The sequence below is a fragment of the Tupaia chinensis genome, unplaced genomic scaffold, assembly GCF_000334495.1.
Source record: "Tupaia chinensis unplaced genomic scaffold, TupChi_1.0 Scaffold000312_2, whole genome shotgun sequence".
In the NCBI taxonomy this organism is placed as follows: Eukaryota; Metazoa; Chordata; class Mammalia; order Scandentia; family Tupaiidae; genus Tupaia; species Tupaia belangeri.
This window is the reverse complement of record NW_006159805.1, coordinates 631,218-644,789: the sequence shown is the minus strand read 5'-3', so window position 1 is coordinate 644,789 and position 13,572 is coordinate 631,218. Positions and strand designations below refer to the sequence as shown.

General features: G+C 35.7%; 1 protein-coding gene across 1 annotated transcript in view; it reads left to right on the top strand.

Annotated features, from left to right (window-relative positions):
* Positions 1–966: 966 nt before the first annotated feature.
* Positions 967–13,572, top strand: part of MYEF2 (myelin expression factor 2) — a 37,088-nt gene continuing 24,482 nt past the window's right edge. Inside the window, exons 1-5 of the mRNA XM_027772891.1 lie at positions 967–992; positions 10,642–10,850; positions 12,072–12,124; positions 13,346–13,353; positions 13,457–13,550. Coding sequence (XP_027628692.1) covers positions 967–992; positions 10,642–10,850; positions 12,072–12,124; positions 13,346–13,353; positions 13,457–13,550 — 390 coding nt within the window. The remainder of the gene's footprint in view (positions 993–10,641; positions 10,851–12,071; positions 12,125–13,345; positions 13,354–13,456; positions 13,551–13,572) is intronic.

Below are 13,572 nucleotides of genomic sequence, written 5' to 3'. Positions count from 1 at the left end.
TCCGGGCCCTTCCCCTTCTGCGCCCGCCCCGCAACCAGCGGCCGGGAGCTGGGGCGAGGGCCCAGGGGCCGCCGCCCTCCGGATTTCTAGCCCGAGACCCTGGGCACCCCCTTTTCCATGTGTTGGCGGGAGAATCTTTGAGCAAAGCTACCGCCACGGTTTGCAGGAAAATGGACCCCCTCTTAAAGGCCGGTAGTTAGTGTTCATCACTAGGGAGTATCTAGGGATGACATCATCCAACATTTCCTTTTTAACCACCCAGAAGGGCTTTAAAAGAATATCCCGTCTCCAGGCCTCATTCTCAGCTTTTACAAGTTTAGGATTTTGTTTCCTAAAGTGTATGTTCATTTCCGAACTGATGTCTACTGCGAGGAAGTTTAATAATGTGCTGTAAGAATGAATCCATTGTGTTACCCTTGAATGGGCGAGAGGTGCTTCAAAAAGAGAAATCTGTGTGGTGCATTGCTTTCATTCCCACCCAGTAATGTTTGTCAGCTGTGCAGGTTATTAAAAAAACACAAAACGGTGATGGTCTTAATGTATAATGGTAAAAAAAAACAATTTTTTTTAATTGATGAAGGCCCACTACTGGTAAGGTTGCAGGTGCCGTCAGTGACTGTAAAGAAAAACTGTAATAATTTCTAGTTAACAAGGAAATGTTATGCTTCCCTTTGTTCTTGTCCCATGAGGGCTATGAAGTCAAGCACTTCTTTCCATATACCTAGCACTTTAAACCTGAAATTGAAAGTTCGTTAATAACTTAATGAAAACATTCTTTTCCTTCTCTCAGTTGTATCTCAGAGTCAACGTATACTCACACTGAACTAGGAAATGTTCGAAACAGGGACCTCAAATCTGGACCAATCTGTTTAAGGGTTGATGGCAGATGAGATGGGGTAGTTCTCTCCAGCTCTAGCTGTTGTGTCACTCTTCCTCTTTAGGGGGTTTGAATTGGGTATAGGCAGCATGGTCTATGCTGAACTGAGGGACAGGTATAACAGATTGGAACTCAGTGGCTTTGCTTCTTGATGTAGTTGGGGAACCAGAATGTGAGCAGAGCACTTTCTGTCGTGAGTGCCAAAATGTAGGTTTTCAAGGATTTGGCATTAAAAATAGAAATGATAAACAGTGGAAAATTGTGCTGTATTGAGGGCATGGTGGTAGTGCAGCAGTGAAGTGTGGTGCTCTGCAGGCTGACCCAGGTAGGTAGGTTCCCCATTGGTGTCTAGAGATCTTCCTGAACACATAAGGGACCCCCCCATGGCCTGTGATGTGGGGCTGACTGAAGCTGGAAACAAGGTGACTTCCAGACCTTCTTGCTGTCTCTGTTGTCTCTCTCACCCGTGGTATAGTTTTTTTTTTTTAAGTGTTAGTAGTTCATATCTAAACATGAGCATGCTGCCCTTTCTCCTTAACAAAAAGTACAGCCTTGAATTACGGAGCAGCCCTTCCACACGTGGGTATGATTAGTGTAATAGTATTGGTACAGGTGAAGCTGATATCTAAACCTCCATCAGTCTAAAAGTCTCTCAACTCTGTGATTTAGCAATGTAGGAAAAGAAAGAAGAGACGTGGGGAAAAGAATCCTTTCCTAATGTATAATAGGAAGAGGAAAAATCTAAAGGAAGAAATGAGAAATGCTGTCAGCAAACAGATTCTTTTTGTATTGCTTATAATTCATCTCTTTCCTCTTTTCCCAGAGGTTGAGTAGAGACCAACTTACTCTCAGGGATTTCTTCTTGTACTGTCTATTCTGTGAAAACAAATGGTGGTCCATTATGGGTCAGTCCCACTGAATGACTAGGCTCCTAAGACCTTTCTATGACTTTGTGTACCAGTAGGAGTTCACAACGCTAACACACAAACCTTGAGTTGATTACCAAATGTTTTGAATGATAAGAATTTATAATTGATGATCAAAATTACTGAACATTGTCTTAACATACATGTTGCTTAGAAGTAACTGGAGTACTGCTTGTCATCAGGTTCTAAATAGCTTTTGCTAAGGTTAAACTGTAGTTCTTGAGAGCACGGACCACTGTCTTACTCATTTTTGTATCTTCAAGGACTTATATTTTCTTTATTTTAGAGAGAGATTTTTGCTATAGGGCATGTGTGCTTGCCAAAGAGACAGAAAGTGAGAAATCACCCCCCAGGGTGGGAGAGCCACAACACAATTCCTTCTCTTTTGGGGATCTTGGGCATACATGTGTGCCTGGTGTGAGTTTTAAGCCGCCAGGTCTGGGACTTGAACCAGGGTTGACTGTGGGAGTCCAGCCATGTAACCATTACACCATCTGCTGGTCCTAGGACTTAAATTTTAAAAGGACTAGTAAGTATTCTTTTGAAAAAATATAGATGTGAGTTTTGTGATCATGAAACTCATTTGCAGAAGATTTAGTGGGCATGCACACATTTTAGACAAGAAATTAAAGCTGTTTCTCTAGATGTAGTCTTTTTTTTTTGGAGAGGTTTTTGCTATAGGGCGCGGGTGCTTGCCAGACAGACAGAGAGAGACATAGAGACAGAAAGTGAGAAATCACCCCCCAGGGGGGATGGTCACGCCGCAATCCCTTCTCCTCCATTCTCCTCTCAGGATCTTGGGCACACACACACACACGCGCCCGGCGTGAGTTTTAAGCCACTGGGTCCGGCATGCAAACCACGGTCGACTACATGGGAGTCCAGCGACATAGCCATTACGCTAACTGCTGGTTCCCGATGTAGTCTTTTCTTTTATGCTAAAATGGTATATTGAGAGTTCTTTTCTTAAAAGTGATTAGGAGGGAAAACAGGAGTATTATAACTCTTCATTATTTATATATGATTAAATAACACCTTGGAGTATATGTTGATTAAGAGTTACATTAGGCAGTGCCAGCAGATGGCATGGTAGTTAAGGTGCTAGATTCCTACCTGGCCAACCACTGTTCTAGTCCCAGACTTGGTAGCTTAAAGGGATTATGGTGCATCACCCCCTCATGGGGGGGGAGGGATGATTTCTTACTTTTCCTTTCACTGTCTCTCTGGTAAGTGCACTTGTCCTATGGCAAAAACAAATAAACAAAAACAAAAGTTGTATTAGGATACTTAGAAAATATTAAGCATTGGAACAGGAGCAAGTCAAAATGTTTGCTAGGAGAATACTAATTTTTATAATCTTAGGACTAAAGACTAGAATTGGGCTAATTATATTTTTTGCCAGTTTTATTGAGATATAATTTGTTAATAGAAATTGTTTCTATTTAATGTATACATTGTGATGTTTTGATATATGAATAATTTGTGAAATTAACAAATCTGTCACCTCATGTAGTTGCCATTCTTTTTTATCGTGATGAGGATAATTAGGATCTATTCTCAGAAAATGTCAGGTATCCAGTATGTACATCATTATTAAGTAGTAACTATACTGTACATTAGGTCTCTGGAAATTACTTTAACTGAAAGTCTGTACCCATAGACCAACATCGCCCTATTTGTTTCACCTCCTGTCCTCTGGTAACGTAACCACCCTTCTACTCTCTGCTTCTATTTATTTGGCTTTTTAAGATTACACATGTAAGTGAGTTTATGCAGTATTTGTCTTTCTGCATCTGGTTTATTTCACTTAGCTTAATGTCCTCCAGGTTCATCCATGTGGTGGCAAATGGAAAGATTTTTTTTCTATTTTTTTTATTTTAGGGACTGAATAACATTCCATTTTGTGTAAGTTCCATTATCTGTAAATTATTGGATTCTCGGAAAAGTCATGACACATTTTTGTGTAGAAAAACATGACATAACTTTCCTGACGACCCAATAGATACTTCAATTCTTGTTATACTGTGGCTGTTTACAATGCTGTAGGAAACATGGGAGTGCAGGTGTCTCTTTAAGATAGTGATTTTATTTTGGATGTATACCAGAAGTAGGATTGTTGGCTCATATGGTAGTTCTATTTTCAGTTTTTTGAGAAACCTCCATACAGTTTTCCATAATGGCTTTACCATATGTATTGCCACCAACAACATGTAATGCTTCTTTTTTCTCCACATCCTTCCCAACACTTATATTTTGACTTTTTAATGACGGTTATCCTAACAGGTGTGAAGAAAGTTTCATTTCCCTGATGATTAGTGAGACTGAGTAATTTTTAATATACCTATTGGCCATTTGTATGTCTTCTTTAGAAAAATACCTACCCATGTCCTTTTTCCATTTAAAAGAATCAGGCTGTTTTTGCCCTTGAGTCGTATGAGTTCTTTGTATGTTTTTATATTAGCCCTGTATGGGATATGTATTTTGCAGATATTTTCTCCTATTCTGTAGGTTATGTTTTTATTTTGTTTATTGTTTACTTTGCTGTACAGAACCTTTTTAGTTTAATGTAGTCCCTTTGTCTATATTTGCTTTTGTCTCCTGTACTTTGAGTGTCATATCAAAAAAAAAAAAAATCATTGCCAAGACCAGTGTCATAGAGCTTTTCTCCTAAAAGTTACATGGATTCTGCTTTTATGTGTTAAGTCTGATCCATTTTGGGTTGATTTTCGTATGTGTTAGAAGGATCTAATTTCAGTATTTTCTTTTATATGTGAATATCCAGTTTTCTCAACACCATTTATTGAAGAGACTATTGTTTCTTCATTGTGTATTTTTGGTGTGTTTGCTGAAGATTATTTGACTGCATGCATGTGGATAGATGTATTTCTAAGCTTTCTGTTCTCTTACATTGATCTGTGTGTCTGTTTTTATACCAGCACTATACTGTTTTGATGACTATAGCTTTGTATTATATTTTGAAATTGGGGACGTTGTAGTGCTTCTAATATTTTTCTTCTTGTTCAAGGTTATTTTAGCTGTTTGGGATTGTCTGTCTCATGAGAATTATAGGATTTTTTTTTTCCTATTTGTTAGAAAAACGCCATGGAACTTTAATAGGGGTCATATTGAATCAGTAGGTCATTTTGTTTTATATGAACATTTTGATAATTCTGATTCATGAACATGGGATAACTTCCAATTTATTTGTATCTTCCACCTTAGTTATTTTTGATAGTTGTTAGTGTATAGAAATAACTGACTTGTTGTTGTTGTTGTTGTTAATTGGCTATAGGCCACGTGTGCTTGCTGGAGAGAGGCTGAGGGAGGGAAAGTGAGAAAGCACTCCACAGGCAATGACCACATCACAATCCCTTCTCCATTCTCCTCTTGGTATTTTGGGCATGCATGCACACATGCCCTGTGTGTTTTCCAGGCTACCAGGTCTAGGACTTAAACTGTGCAGTTGGTTATGTGGGATCTAGCCACCTTGACCACCATGCTACTGACTGGCCCCACAACTCATTTTTTGTGTGTTGATTTTAATAACCTATAACTTTGCTAAATTTTGGTGAAATCTTTTAGTGCTTTCTGTGTATATTTTTGGTGGAGTCTTTTAGTGGTTTCTGTGTATAAGACCATGTCTTCTACAGAGATCATTTTATTTCTTCCTTTCCAGTTTGGATGCTTTATATTTATTTCTTTGCCTGTCTTCTTTCCTTCTTTCCTTTTTTGCTTAATTATTCTAGTTAGGTCTTCCAGTACTATGTTGAATAGCAAGAGCAGGAATCCCTCTCTTGTTCTCGATCTTAGAAGAAAAGCTTTCAATTTTTCACTGTTGAATGAGTTGTTACCTGTGGGCATGTCATATATGACCTTTATTGTTTTGAGATACATTCTTTCTGTACATAATTTGTTGAGAATTTTTATCATGAAAGGATGTTGAATTTTGTCAGATGTTTTTCCTGTTTCTATTGAGATGATAATTTGATTTTGTTAATCCATTAATGTGTTACTGTGGTATATCACATTTATAATTTGTGTATGTCCATCTATTCTTGCATTCCAGAGCTAACTTGATCATGGTGTATGATCCTTTTAATGTACTGTTGAATTTGGTTTGCTAGTATTTTGTTGAGGATTTTTGCATCTCTGTTCATAAAGGATATTGGCCTGTACTTCTTTTTCTGGTCATGTCCTTGTCTCATTTTCGTATACTAACCTTGTAAAATGACTTTTAGAGTTCCCTCTTCTTTAATTTTTTGGAAGAGTTTGAAAAGGATTGGTATTAACTCTTAAATATTTGGTGGAATTCATCAGTAATTTCATCAGGTCTTGGACTTTATTGAGGAGTCTTTCTTTTTTTAAAAAAAAAATTATCATAGGGTGTGTACACTAACGAGAGAGAGAGCGAGAGAGAGCGAGTGAGCGCGAGCGAGAGAGCAAGCACCTCAGGAGCGATGGCCATGCTACATTCCTTTCTTTTCCATTCTCCTGTTGGATTTTGGGCATGTACACACATTTACCCAGTGTACTTCTTAATCCACTGGCTCCTGGACTTGAACTGTGCAGTTAGTTGGTCATGTGGGATCTGGCTGCCTTAATGACTATGCCACTAGCTCACCTGAGAGATTTTTGATTACTGATTCAATCATTGTTCTCATTATTGGTTTGTTCAGATTTTAAAATTTCTTCATGATTCAGTCTATGAGTTGTATGTTTCTAGGAATTTATCCATTTTTTAGGTTATCCAATTTATCGATGTATAATTAATTATTCATGGTAGTTTCTAATCCTTTGTATTTCTATTTTATCAGTTGTAATGCTGCTTTTCTTTACTTTTTTTAAAAGAATTATCTTATTAAACTTTATTTTATTGATTTTTAAATTGAGAGGGAGGGAGAAAGAGAAAGTAAGCCATCAGGCCCAGGACTTGAACTGCAGTCTACCTTGTGGAATTCCAGTGCTTTTAACCACCACACCACCTGCTGGCCCCAATGTTGCTTTTATTTCTAATTTTGATTTCCCTCTCATTTTTTTCCCCTTAGTTAGTCTTTCCAATTTTGGTTATCTTTTTAAAAAACCAGCTCTAACTTGGTTGATTTCTTTCCTTTGTTTTTCTAATTTCATTTATTTCTGCTCTATTTTTACTATTTCCTTCCTTCCAACTTTAGACTTAATTTTTTTTCCTTCTTTTTACTTCCTTTTGGTATAAGGTTAGTCTATTTGAGACTTTTTTTCATGTAAACATTTATTAACATGAGTTTCCCCCTGGTAGTTTTCCTCTGGAATTAAAATTAATTTGAATCTCAGACTATGGTGTTATACCTTTTAAATCACATTGAAATTGTATTTCTCTATTTGATGGTGGATAGTGATGTTTTTCAGAAATTTATGTTCTAATTTGGGTAGACATAATTCAGTCTTCCAAGAGTATTGATAGGGGCAGATTTTTGTGATTGTTTTGTGGGTCTTTAAGTACATTGTTGGGGAGCAGGGGTTGCCAAACTGAATAGTTGGGGAATTAGTATATGGAATTTTGGGTATAGTGCCAATCTGGTGGTATTATGTAGTACCATTTCCTTATGAGTTTTTACATATGTTTGTACTTTCTTTAACAGTGTATTTTTGACATAGAAAGAGTTGATAAATTGTGTAATTAGGGCTTTTTCTTTTCTTTTTTTTTAAATGATCGGATCATCTCTCTAGTCACTCTAGCCATTATAGATACTCTTTATTTATACATTGTACATGAGCAGTTTAGCTGTTCTTAAAATACTACCAACTGGGAAAAAGTTGTAAAAATTGCTTTTCCTGTTTGCCTTTAGTAAAAATAATAAATATTTTATTATTCTTTTTAAGAGAGATTTTTGCTATAGAGAATGTTTGCTTGTCGGAGAGACAGAGACAGACAGAAAACAAGAAGTCACTCCCACCCCATGGGGATAGCCATGCTACAATCACTTCTCCTCCATTCTCCTTTCGGGACTTTGGGTGTGCATATATGCCCAGCGTGAGTTTTAAGCCTGAACTGTGGTTGACTATGTGGGAGTTAGTGACATAACCCATTATGCCATTGGCTGGTCCCAGTAAATATTTTAAAGGTGATTTAAGAAAAATATATTACTGTGTTTTGGGGGCCAAGGGGTAGAGTGGTGGTTAAGGCTGGATACTCTCACGTGGCTAACCACAGTTTGAGTCCCAGACCTGGTGGCTTGCTTTCTCACTTACCATCTCACCCCTCTCTTTCTCTCTCTCTGTATCTCTCTGGTCAAATAAAAATAAATGAATGAATAATATTAGAATTAATAATTCTTTAAAAATATATACTACTGCTTTTTAATGAGATTGTCAAATTGTTGTGAGCAAATATTTACAACATACATGAAACTGTCACCCACATTAACAATAGACATTGTGAATATTTTCAGAACTTTGTATAATTTTTCACAGTTGGTTTCATCCAAGAAGAAAAGCAGGGGAAGGGTAATTTATTTAGAGACTGTATAGATATCTGCTCACCTGAACAGAGACTTAGTTATTTACAAACATTCATTTGAACTCAGCATAAGCCTATTATGTAAATGAATCTTTGGGAGATAAAAAGGAGGATTTGTTCTTGTGTCTACTGTACCCACAAATCAGAGAAAAGGCCTCTGTGTCTTTTGTCTGCTTGCTTCTATGTTTAGAAATGCCACTGTGTTCACACAGGTTGGTCCTTTCTGGAGCTGGACAGTTGAGAAGACTTCTTGCAGGCCAGGACATTTCTGTTGGGGAAATATTTTTGACAGTGAAGCTGACCCTGTCAAAATCTAAAAAGATGGGCAAAGCTAAATTTGGCCTAATGTCTCTTTTCTTGGTTTTAGTAGCTTTTTCTGGTAGACTGTGGCATCATCTGTGCTCAGAGAAGCATGGGTCTTAATTGACTGCTTATTTATTAAAAAATTATTTATTAAGCACATGTTATGTTCACCATTCAAGATGCTACTAATATAAAATAGTTACTTTGTTAACATATTTTCAATACTAATGTTGTGTTAACTGCTGAGATGAGTAGGATCCAGGTTCAACATAATAATGTAACAAAGGACTGTAGTAAGAAGTGTATGTGGAACATTGTAATACATAGATTTCTAAAATTGCTTGGTTTAGAATCTTGGTTATGAAACCTAATCCAGGAAGCTTTAAAAATTTTTAGGGCATTATTTCCAGAGATTTTTATTAGTGTCTATTTGTGAAATTGCTTTAAAATTGAAATTTTATTATTTAGCCTGAAATTAGCTTGTATAATTAGTGATTTAAAAGAAGTCTACTGTTATTTCTGTAAAAAAAAAATCTTAAAAATATAAATATAAATATAAATCTGGGTTTTTATCTATAGAGTTACTTTAAATGTATCCCTACATTTATGGATGCTTGGTAATATAGAATTATATGGTTGTGTTGTTATTCCAGTTTTATTCATTAATTTTTTTTCCCCAACTAGAGGCTCATTAAAAAGTAGATATGTAAAATTTGGTTCATTTGCATTTAAGTACTGCTTCCCTTGTCTGCCTCATCTTCTCATTGTAGAGGATTTTATTAATATTTCAATAAATACAGCATTCTATGAAGTGCCTTATATTAGTTTATAGGTTAAAGCACAGAAAAACAGTAAACATGAAACTATTAGGATAACTTACACAGTTTATGTGTTAGCCAAAATTGGAAATAGCAAAAATTTGAGTTTCGTGTGTGTGTGTGTGTATAATATATAGACATAGATATATACATATACACATAGTTATGTATTTTAACATTTTAAAAGCAGTGTTTTTTAAAAGCAAGGGAGGGGAAAGTTCTGGAAAAAATCTGAACCTTTAAGGAATGAGCTTTGTCAGGTTATCATTTTGTAAATTAGCTTTTTAGTTTTGAATGAAACCCAGAAAGGTAATTCTCCATTAAAGGTGGTAGTTTTACATACTATAGAATTAAGAGACCAGGAGGTGGCGTAATAGTTATATCGTGAACTCCTGCATAGTCAACCACAGTTTGAGTCCTGGACCCAGCAGCTTAAAACTGATGCTGGACGTGTGTACATACATGCCCAAAATCCTGAGAGGAGAATGGAGGGGAAGGGATTGCAGCATGGTCATTCCTCCTGGGGGGGTAGGGTGGGGATAATTTCTTGCTTTTTGTCTCTCTGGCAAACACACATACCCTATAGCAAAAATCTCTCTTAAAGGGACCAGCAGTTAGCGTAATGGCTATGTTGCTGGACTCCCACATAGTTGACCGCGGTTTGAGTCCCGGACCTGGTGGCTTAAACTCACGCCAGGCGCGTGTGCATGAGTGCCCAAGATCCCAAGAGAAGAATGGAGGAGAAAGGATTGCGGTGATGCCATCCCCCCTGGGGGGTGATTTCTCGCTTTCTATCTCTGTCTCTCTGTCTGTCTGGCGAGCGCATGCGCCCTATAGCAAAAAAAACCCCAAAAAACAAAAAAAAACCTTAAAAAAATCTCTCTTAAAAAAATCATAATTTCTTCTTCCCTTGTTAGGGTCTAATAAACATCTATTAAATAGTGTGACAGGAAAAAGTAGGTGATTGTTTGGGTGCTTCCAATCATTTAATATGGACAAAATATAGAATTATTCAATGAGACGTTTCATACTAAGTCCAAACACTTGCTTTGAAATGCACTGGGTAATTTCAAAGCTATCAGGCTGATGCTCTGGCCTCTACTGAAGTCTAGCTTAGTAGAGAGTTTTGTGAAGTGATATGATAAATATGAAATATTTATTAAATAGAGACTTTCATTCTTACAAGCACAACTGAGAGTTTTCTTTTTTTAAAATTCATAGAGAGAATGATGAATCAGTGAAAGAAGAGAAATCTGACTTAAAAGAAAAATCTACAGGAAATAAGAAGGCCAATAGATTTCATCCTTATTCAAAAGAAAAGAATTCCGGCACTGGAGAAAAGAAGGGTCCAAATCGTAACAGAGTTTTCATTAGCAACATCCCATATGACATGAAATGGCAAGCTATTAAAGACCTAATGAGAGAAAAAGGTAACTATTGCTAAAGTAACCCACTATTGGATAATCTTCATATAGGAAGGGGAGAGAACTAAGGAACCTTTTTATTCCTCTGAGCCACACGGACTCAAAAAATTGATTTTTATTTCTTGATATGTGAATTAATCTTTTCCCTTTTCTTTCACTTCACACAATTTCATTACAAGGCAGTATGGATAAATGAAGTATTTTTCTTCTAGCCATTTTAGGGGGATAGTAGCGAGCCAGCATATGCATGCCACCAAGAATTTTGTTAAAGTGATTGCTTTTGTCTTGTTGAAGTTTCTACAGATTTTAAAAGGACTATTGCATTAGTTAAGCAATATATTTAGTGTGCTAAAGTATGACTAATATGGTCTGATTATTTTTTTCCAAAAGCTGTTTTGTTATTACCTTGGTGGAGACTGGAATCTGGCTGTGGAATTCATTTTGTTTGCATTGTCATGACTGCCATGCTGTCTTTGCAGTTCTATATTAAAATGTGTTACTCTGTTGCAGTTTGTTTTCAGAATCATCTGAAAACCTTCATTTTATATACATGGTTGGTTTTGGGGAAAATAATTTTAATACTTGATCTTGTAAAAGTTAGTTTTGTTATCTCTTGAAAAATTGAGTTTCAACAGTCCTGCAAACTATGTACTTGGTTTTGAGGCTGATCTCTTCTAATAAAGAAAAACAATTGCATTGGTGTATCTGTTGTAAGGTGACAACTATTTGATTGGTTTTATTCATTGACTTTATTTAGAAAGTGTGTGGCTTGCTGTGAAGCATGACTTGTAAATTTAGCTTACTGATGGCAAATATGATTGAAGACATTCAGGTAGAAAGTCACCTTAAAACAGCTGTTGTGTGTAGGCTGACCAAAGTTATTTGAAAAGTGCTAATGTTGATGCTTTTTAATATGATAGGCTAAGGGGCCATTTGTATGTATATGTGCATTTGTTCACCAACTATATCATGCTGGCCAAAATATGATCTGTAGTATGAATTAGGTCAATATGGTGGTTCGCTTTTTTAGAGAATGTGGATGATGTACACTTCTGAAAATTAGTTAAATTTACATAGCCATTGATAGGAGGTATGTTGGTCTGGTTTTGATTGTTGGTGAATAATAGGTGCTTTTCTGTAGAGTTGTGCACAGGTGTGCAGTAAAGCAAGATATTGGTGTTTAAATGTATTGTTTCTTGGTATCTTCCTTTTGTATGTCTTATGTAGTTGGTGAGGTTACATACGTGGAGCTCTTTAAGGATGCGGAAGGAAAATCAAGGGTAAGTGCTGTGGGCCATAATCTGCTTGAGGTTTAAAAGTTCCTCAGCAGTTTACTTTTGTATAATTCTTGTATCAGTTTTTGGAAACTTAAGTTTCATTTTATTTTACTTTATTATACCAGATTTGAGGCTTTATATTAGCAAGTCTGACACTTATACAAACCAAATTAGCTGCCTGGAAGGGATGGGTCTTGTAAATGCTTATAAAGGGTCCTCATTTTTTAATGCTCTAGGGCAATGCTTTCTTAGCCAATAAGATTTTAATATAGGGGCCTTTTTTTGTTGTATTTTGATGTCTTCAAGGATATTTTAAAAGTCACTGAATTGATAATCCCTCAGAGTTTTTTTTTGAGAGGCCTATAGCTTAAAGGTGTTTATTCAGAACTTTTCAAATAAAGGTGTTTCTTTGAAACTTTTACTGAGAGGCTGAATTCGGTAGCCTGCAGGACTACATAAGAGACAGTGCTCTAATTGGTATGAATGATACTGATGATTAAATTGACAAAGAAGGAATTGGTTGATAGTAGATCTCGATTTTTAGCAACAAGACTGTAATATATTGAAGAATACAATAGTAAACTATTAATGTTGGATTATATTAGCAGAAACTAGTTAGGGGCATGAAAAATAATAAAAAAAACTTTGTCATCATATTTAAATGGCACCTTGCATTGTAATCATATAAATTGCTTATAAAACTACAAATTAGTTTCTTTAATATAGGTGATTCTTTTATATGCAACTGGATGCTATTAAATTGTACGCAGCCAGTTTTAATCTAATACGGAATGTTGTTAAAATGAAATTAATATTTTTATTTTGATTTTAATAGAGCTGAGAAATATATTGTGAACAATATATCTTTTGAAATTATTTTTAATTATATAAGGATAGTATGTAAGGATTTTGGAGCCTTTAATTATTTTTTTAATTACTGCTAATTGAATCTGTGCAGTGATATGAGTTTTAACTGAAAGAACAATTGTATAAAAGTAAAAATGTGCTCCAAGCTTGTTACATGCTAGAGTCTACTGTATTACGTAGATGGATTTATAAATTTGTAGAAAAGTTATGGTCACTTGCCTGTTATGTTCTAGAGGTGTAAACGATAAGTGATTATATTATTTTAATGATTTGAATGTTAGAATTTACCTTTAACCATCTACTGATCTAAAACTTTTTTTTTCTTTTGCATATATTGACAAATCTACCTGGATATAGGGCTGTGGGTAAGAAATTTTTTTTTTTTTAAGTATCTTTCTTAAGTCAAATTTCTGATTTTAAAAAAAAAAACTTTGTACATAAATATTTCCTGTTTTTTTCCCTATTAAGTGTGATTGAATTCAAAGATGAAGAATTTGTAAAGAAAGCACTAGAAACTATGAACAAATATGATCTTAGCGGAAGACCCCTGAATATTAAAGAGGTAAGATTTCTCTTATTTGGAA